Here is an 8,558-nt window from a genome sequence, read left to right as displayed (position 1 = left end):
GATAGATAGATAGATAGATAGATAGATAGATAGATAGATAGATAGATAGATAGATAGATGATCTTTTAGAGGCAAAAAATTACCATGAGCAGTGAAGCATTAACAAATTGTTTTTTCTTTCTTCCTGGATAGCATTACTGTATGCATTAGTAGATATTTTATCTGGGTTTAAAGCTCTCACACGGGACAAAGCTCTGTTTTAATGCCTAACATCATTTTCATGCTATTCCCATATCACTATCGTCTAATGAAATGATACAGTACAATGTAAAAAGATTGTGCATGTTTGGCTTTTTTTGTTTCTCTGAATTCATTTTCTCTTATGTCCCATTTTAACTGCCAAACAGGAAATATTCAGAAATAGCTTACTTCTCTAAGAATGAATGGCATATGCTAGATTCCCACATGATGCTATGTGATCCCGTAGGACTCCCTACTTTCCAAAAACGACTTGTGTGTGTACGTGACTGATTCTTACTCAGCCTGCTAAACTGTGCTCACTTGCTGAGAAATCACACTTGTAGGGTTGTAACACCTTCGCTGGAGTGTGTGGGAGTTAGTGAGCCACTCTAGTATGCAGTGTGCAGCAATTCATCTACTATCACAAAGACACCGTACAGAACAGACTGTTTTTATGAGAAATGAAGACCAGTTCAATTATTCTCAAAAACCAGACTATCTAACATTTTGCATGAAATGCATTTCTGAAAACAAATGAATTCAATTTTATATGCAACTTTATTTAATATAGACTAATCATATAAATTAATTCAGTTTTATATGCAATTTTATTTAATATAGACTAATCATACAGGTACCTTTGGGTAGTTTTCTTGATGTCAAGTAATAACTCCAGCTCTGGATATAAATGCACAAAATAGTGGCATATCTTCCTATTATGCGTGATAGTATAAATACGCAGTAAATATCAGGTTCCTGCAATGATTTATTTCAGATATTGAAAATATTTATACACCGCCAGGTTACGTGGGTCTGTTACGTGGGAAAGAGTTTTTCCACGAAGTAACAACCTTCGCAATCATAACAAAGTTGTTAGAACTACATTAAAGATGTTCAAATGTTAATCCTTTATCAAATTAACTAATTACAGTCTCAATCACATACTTTGATACAATATTACATTTCGATGATTCGATATGATCCGATGATTACTTTGATCATTGATTTGAAACTTACGACTGGAAATCGCCTATGAATTACCATGAGCACGAACATTCCCAGGGGCTAAAACAATGAGGCGCGAATGACTAGCTGATACATTTGACAGGCAATCCTTTCATATCCACGTGAAGAGACGGAAATCACATAGGCTATTTAATCAGCGGTTTGTCCATACAAATGCGAGCTTCCTCAATTATTAGGCGCCCCTGCCGCAACTAACCGTCAACCATCCAACAGGCATTTAAACATTTTTGTAATTAAGACAAGTAAATGCAAAACATAATCGACGTACTGTCCCGATAATGAAATCGCTTGATCTGCATACCGTTGCTATGGTTACCCCCTCAGAAGAACGCTACTTATGCCTGTAAGTTTTGCGGTTACCGAAACATACGCTTTTAAACACAGTACCTACATGCAAAATACTTACATATACTTTTGCCTGTCTTTTTTTTTTTTGGGGGGGGGGGCATCCCCGCAACTTGCCGCGCTCGCACCTGAGGCGGAACTGACAGACTTCCCTCCGATTACGCACGCGTTTTTGGCGCTAGCGGCGCTCAGTTTTTTTGCGTGTTAAAAATATACACACGACTTACCGAGTACGACGCGCATTACGCCAGACGTTTTCTCCCTCTAAATGCTATATTAAACGAAATATGAAACTCCATCATCTTACCGTAGTGGCCCGCGCCGGCAGCTCCATCAGCTTGTGCGCGCTCACTGCGCTGTAATTCCACGGGGCGAGAGTGTCCGGGCTCACCGCGGTGCCGTCGGGGGCTCGAGTGGGGATTCCCATGCTGAGCGAGCGCGAGGCGTTCATCGCAGCGCAGAGAGAGGGGCTCAGAGTTGGTACGCAAAAAGAGTTTGCTTAAACCTGAGAAACAGCATTACTGTATAAGAAGGTGCTGGATGCTTTCCTCTGCTTCCCTCTGTCTGCACCCCAGAGCTGAGCTGTCAACTGCGCCCAACATGTGTGTGTGTGTGTGTGTGTGTGATGAGTTTGTCAATGCCAGTAACCATGTGCCTGTTCCAGTAGGCTATGCATGAGGAGGGATGCGCAGTTAAGCAAACTCAAACATCCCACATGCAACCCAACAGCCCCTTGCTAAGCTCCTCATAATCACACCCAGAATAAGCCTTGTGTGCCTCATGTGCCTGTTTAAGCATAAGTGTGTGTGCCAGCAGGACGATCATATCAATAGCCTATATGTCAAGAATCTGCACATGCTCAGTCTTTCCGCTCTCTCTCTTTCTCAAATCCCGCATCCTGTTCAGATTCAGAAGCTTTAATTAAAAGTCAGCAGCACAGCCACAGACACACTTATAAAACGCTGATTAAGTGTTTGAACCCCAGAGCTGACTATTAAAATGTCATGAAGAACCACTGATTATAGAATTTACACAAACAAACGTAAAATAATTTTCAATCACAATTATTTTTCTACAAATTAAAATTGTAATACACTTAGTTACCGCATATTACTATATGCTGTTATACTATATGGTAACACTTATAATACCTATTTTAAGGTAAAGTAACACGTTACATATATTTAATATTATAACAACGATTAACTTAACCACAAAGTNCAAACCCTAAACATAAATACATTAATATAATACTGGTAGTTAATATAATATAGTATAGTATAGTATAACATAAATTAGGATGACACTTTATTTTGTGTCCTTGTTGCAATGTAACTTTAAGTAATATTAATTAATTACATGTACTATATGGTTAGGGTTAGATTAGTGTTTGGCTTACGGTTACTTGCATGTAATTATACATAATTTATTGTTATTATAATAATAAGTAAATAAATAAGTAAATAAAGTAACATGGACATCTTAAAATAAAGAGGTAACAAATTAAGTGCTATCTATTAAATTATACATTAAGTACATAACCCTTTGAACCATTTTAATATATTTTAATGAGTAGTATTTTGAGTACATTAAAATGGGTCAAGAATTACTAACAAAGAGCAGCTTTGTTATTCAAGGGGTGGGGGAGAATAAAGATTTATGGAGTTATTTAGTGTAAAATCTATTGTTATACAAGCTTTTTGTGCATAAGATGCTTGTCACTGCTTCCTCGAGACTTATCCTCTTACTCTGCTCCTGTTATTTTACAGGCTTTCCAATGTCATGAGACACATTGCCCAATACATGGACAAATCCAAGCAAAGCTAGCTGGAATGCAACGCGTTTGAAAACGTTTCTGGAGCGCCATGGTAAAGTAATACGTCCTCATTTCACTGCAAGGAATGCTAGTGTGCTTTTGGTTTAGGGGGGGACAGAAGGAAAAGAAAGAAGCACTTATGATAAAGATTTTTAGCTGATTGTAACTCTCACCCCTGTCCTCTGACCTCTGATTCCTGGAACAATCAAGCAGGACCATTCAGTTACAGATATCTAGCCTGGCCTTGACTCTAGCGGTGGGGCTAATCACTTTCATTTCTTTCACCGTTATCTGCGCTTTTCATCCAAAGGAATATTTTGTGAGATATCTCTGGTTTGAGAAACTAGGGCAACCAAAGAGCAAAGATGAAGACCGCCGAGTCATAAGATTGTCAACAATCACATGAAAAACTCACTGAACATGAGAAACTATTTTTTCTGGACTTTTCAGCACTGACGCAGGGATTATTAAAGGGATAGATCACCCTCAATTCAAAAGTCTGTGGCCATGTACTCACCTTATATAATTTCCAAATGTATATAACTATATTCCCTCTCTCTCTCCTTCTCTCTATCTCTATCTATAAATATGCACACAAAAGAAAGCAAAAGCACCATAAAAGAATCAGAAATGTAGTTCATACAACTCATACTGTAATAATTTGTGTCACATGATAGGCTGATTGACTGATATTCTTCCCCACTAGTGAACGGTTAACTGCTGAGACCCAATTATTGAGTCGGCAAGTCATTAAATGAATCATTCAAAACAGCTTTGTAAACTGACTCATTGAAAAAATCTGACTTAAAAGAATGATTAACTAATTAAATGAACATCACTGCTTCTCCCATGGATACGGTAGAGAGATAGGGCTGGAAAAAATAACATCGTAAATCTATTTTTACAATACTCCCCACACAAGGGAATTTGTACAGAAATTGATTATTTTTAATGATACTTTTATGGCAATTTTGTGGGGTTTTTTTTTTAGAAGCTTAAAAGCTCCAGTGGTCTTTCATTGTAACTGCATTTTAAAACGACACACATCAAAGAGAGAACAGTCTCCATAATTGATTTTTTTGTGTTCTATGAAAGAAATAAAGTTACACAGGTTTGGAATGGCATGAGGGCGAGTGATAATGACTATCCATTTAAGAGAAGCTGTGCTTGGTCTAATACAAACCACAAAACTGACCTCACGGTCTGCCCTCGGTGTGATATCAATTGTTTTTTGTTGACAAGCATTTGTCAGTCTCCTGAAAGTGCTTTTCCATCCATTCCACACTTCTTAATCGCTCTAGTCGCAGTTCACTCAATATGTGTCATAATACAGTCTTCAACCAACGCTGTTTCTTTTTTTGTATTCCAGTGCTTGAATTAAGATGTCAGGCAGCATACAGATGCCCATCTAAAGAAACAGCCTTACAGCACCTAAATCCTCTATTGCTTTTGACATTTTGTGGAAAAAAAAAAAACTACAAAGATATTCCCACAGGAAAATGTCACCAAGTCATAAATAACTGTTATGCTTTAATTCAGCAAAGACTGTGACAGCTACATGCAGTTTATAAGACTGATCAATGTGGAGGTCAACTAGGTTATGTTTTGAAAGCATGAAACATCTTTTAACAGCAATGGTGACAGATAGCGGTAATATTTAAAGTAAATAGAGCTACAGGTATGTTAAATAAACATTACTGGAGTATGCTTTACAATAAAATACCACTTCACTACTTTAATGACTTTTGGCCCTAAAATTTAAAAGTTATTATTAGGTTCTTACTTTCAGAATGATAGGCACCAAACTTTAGAAGCATTTTTAGCAATTACAGCATGTTTTTAGTAAAAAGGCAAAGATAGGCCTACTGCATGACGCTTTTTTGTAATTTGGTAATGGCTGCTTACAAAATCTATTCAATATCTTTGTGAAGCCTGAAGATCATATAAATAAAAAACAGGAAGAATGTTAATGTATGTTTATTTGCCAAAAACTGGGATTTTCTGCAGATATGTGCCAGTCCTGAACGGATTTGGCTTTGGCACCTACGCTCCATTTTTATGAACCGTCATTATTGTTTTGCGTTCTCATTGGTTTGTTGGCATGTGAGTGATTTCACGCACAAGAAAAGCTTTCCCTGAATTGCCTTCCCAAGCACAAAGTTTAGTTATTGCTCGAGTGTGCCAAAAAATACACTGTAGATTATGGGAATAATTAGAATTTTAGTAGTCACAACTATTTTCATGTTTTCTCAAGCAAAGTAAATTTTGAAAGTCCACTAAAAACATTTTTAGTGCATTTTTTTGTTTTGCTTTGACAAGAGTATATTGAGAGCATACCCGTGCAGTTTCTTAGGAAAATTATAAAATTAGTGAATTAATTTCAGTGATAGAATTAACACAAAACAGTTGCTCTAATATTATTATTGTATATTCTATCTTTACATTTTAATAAATGTTTTAATGTTTTTAATTTGTGGTTTATGGGTGCATAAATGGAATGCATGCTCTTTAGTTGGCAGACACATATATATATATATATTTTTATGTAGGATGAAATCCATGGAATTTAGGATCAAATCTGACTGCATGTGGGTTTTATAAATTAGGCCTTTGGGCCCTAAAAAACAAATAAACCAAGAGTTTATGATTAAAAAAACTGTAAAATACGCGAACAGTGTGAATAGTGAATAACAATGAGACTACAGTAGGTGCCATTCATTACTATTTTTACTGGAAGTTAGCAGCCTCTTTCTCTGTCTCTTTCTTTTGACCAAATTTAAAGATTAATGACACTGAGCATGCCTGCCCTGCACTTCAGCTACACAATCACAGTCCTGCTGGGTTTGTCGCCATCCCTGTATGAGCTTTTCTGCGCAATGCAGAGAGTTACCGGAGTGTCTGAAGCCACAGCACCAGATGTTCACCCTGATAACCGTTTTTTCATCCCACATTTACTGCCTCACTTCTTTTATCTCACGCATTGTGTGTTGCAATCTATGTGCAATGTGTTTTTAAAAGGGACGGCATGGCCGGTGTCAGGCCATATGTGAAGGCCTGTGACGTTAATTTGATCATAAAAGATTAATAGGGCTTCCCAGAATGGCGTCTCTGTACCTGCTGTGTTGGATGGTGCTAATGATCCTGATTCGATTCACGTCCTTAGGGTCTGTGCAAAGAAATGTTACTGGAAATCGTATCTTGTGCTGCTTGTATAACAATTTTTTTCTAAACATATGCCGCAGTGACAGTTGTAACAGACAAAAAAAAAGAGGAATAAAAACTCACACAAGATGGGTTTATCTAAGATCCCGGCCAGAATATTGATTTCTACAGCTTCCTTCCAGGTATCTAAGTGACGTATGAGCTTGTAACTGCACTCTCGGCTAAACACAATTGAGGTCACACACTCCAGGAACTTTTAACACTTTTTGAGTGAGACATAAAAGCAATATAAACTGTTTCACAGGTAGAATAAACTGCTCTTGTGCTGCTGGTAAAAGGTCTACAGACTACAGTCTACAGAGAGTGAATAACAGCAATTTATGGCCAAAAGTACATGAGCAACATCTTGCAATTAACAGGCCCCTTCTATTTAAAGCATCAAATTTAATGCATCAAAAATGAATGAATGAATGAATATATGATGCTTAATTCTTATTTAATTTTTTTATTGAGGGCCACATACAAATTTAGTAAATGTTAAACTACATTAATGGATTAAAGTTCTCCATCTCTATGACAGATTTGCTTTAATTGCAGAGAGTATATGAAGGATTCCCATCCATTTTTCCAGAGAAACATGAAACATGAAGCTCTTTGTTTTTCTTCATGCTGCACACGGCCGCAGCTTCTCACTGACTACATCAGTTTACATCATTCACAGTCGGGTTATTAGCAGAGAGCAGCAGAACTTGAACTCTGGAGCGGGACTGCTGCTTTTAAGAATAATTCTACTAATTCCTGCAGGTTTCGTAATGTATCGATTGAATAAATTCACTTACCGCCACCCGCTGGTGGTTTCAGTATCTTTTTTATCGTATACTTTCAGTTATTTAAATCTTTTAATATTTCTGTAAAAATAACAGTAAATTTAAAACATTAATCTCCACATTCATTTATTAATTTTAAATGCACTCATGCCACATCTGAGCCTCATTAACCTCATTTAATTTGTATCTTATTGTTTTAGTTTGTTCTATTCATTGTCATTAACGTATGTGCAATGTATGTGTATTAATGAGTGCATGTGTATATTGTGTGGCCCGTGGGAAATAGTCCTGTCACCAGTTGGAAAAAAATCCTAATGGAAACACTGCATACAGTTAAAGCTGCAGTCCGTAAATTTTGCCGTCTCTGTTTGAAAACCTGATATTGCAGTTCCTTGCTGAATCTAATGTTTTGAGGTGAATGTGTAGCTGTCAGTCACCGCACCAGAGAGAATCCTGTACTTAGTAACCACAGATTCTCTCAGATTATTAATGTCAACAACAACAACAACAGTATTGAACGTCTATGAGTAAAGTGTGTATATATAAATAATTATCATCATGTTTGTGATCCTGGACCAAAATACCTGTTTGTTACTTGATTAATTGCTTAGTAATTATCAAAGAAGCATAACACATGTATGATTTCTACAAAAATATTAAGCAGAACAAATTGTGGAATAAATTCAAGATTTAAAAAAAAGCAAGATTATTAGAACAAGTCTCAATAAATCAAAGTCTATGCTGGCAGTGATTAAGAAAAGATGGATTAACTGCAGAATCTGAATAGGGACTTTGAAACACAGATTCCTCCAGAGACAGAAGAAGAGATTGGTGGTATTACTCTCCTCCCAGACTCCAGCAGGCCAGTGAGGTCATTTTACCACTTCAAATCACCAGATGACCCTGTCCAATGGCAACTACTTGCAGACATATTAATTTCTGGCATAAAGCAGAAGGGAGAAAGGCTTGGCAGTACATCAGTGCTTTTTTCAGTTGTTAAGTGCTTATCCTGCAGGCTTTAAGTAAGATTTCGTTTCTGATTATGTGCAACTATACGCAGGCCATTGTTGCCACCTGCCATTCTTAGAAGCTGTTATTGTTGTTGACTACTATGATCACTTTAAAAGTGAAGGAACCAGAAAATAAATGAAATTGAACCGTTTACATGGTATAAATAAAATAAAAAAAAATAAATATTTAAT

General features: G+C 36.7%; 1 protein-coding gene across 1 annotated transcript in view; it reads right to left on the bottom strand.

Annotated features, from left to right (window-relative positions):
* LOC122355192 (melanopsin-A-like) overlaps positions 1 to 2,332 on the bottom strand; it is a 14,764-nt gene extending 12,432 nt beyond the window's left edge. Inside the window, exon 1 of the mRNA XM_043253243.1 lies at positions 1,859 to 2,332. Coding sequence (XP_043109178.1) covers positions 1,859 to 2,002 — 144 coding nt within the window. The 5' untranslated portion in view covers positions 2,003 to 2,332. The remainder of the gene's footprint in view (positions 1 to 1,858) is intronic.
* Between the last annotated feature and the right edge of the window lie 6,226 nt (positions 2,333 to 8,558).

Source organism: Puntigrus tetrazona, chromosome 12 (assembly GCF_018831695.1).
Source record: "Puntigrus tetrazona isolate hp1 chromosome 12, ASM1883169v1, whole genome shotgun sequence".
NCBI classification, from domain to species: Eukaryota; Metazoa; Chordata; class Actinopteri; order Cypriniformes; family Cyprinidae; genus Puntigrus; species Puntigrus tetrazona.
Note: the sequence above shows the minus strand (reverse complement) of the source record. Positions and strands in the feature narration are given on the sequence as shown.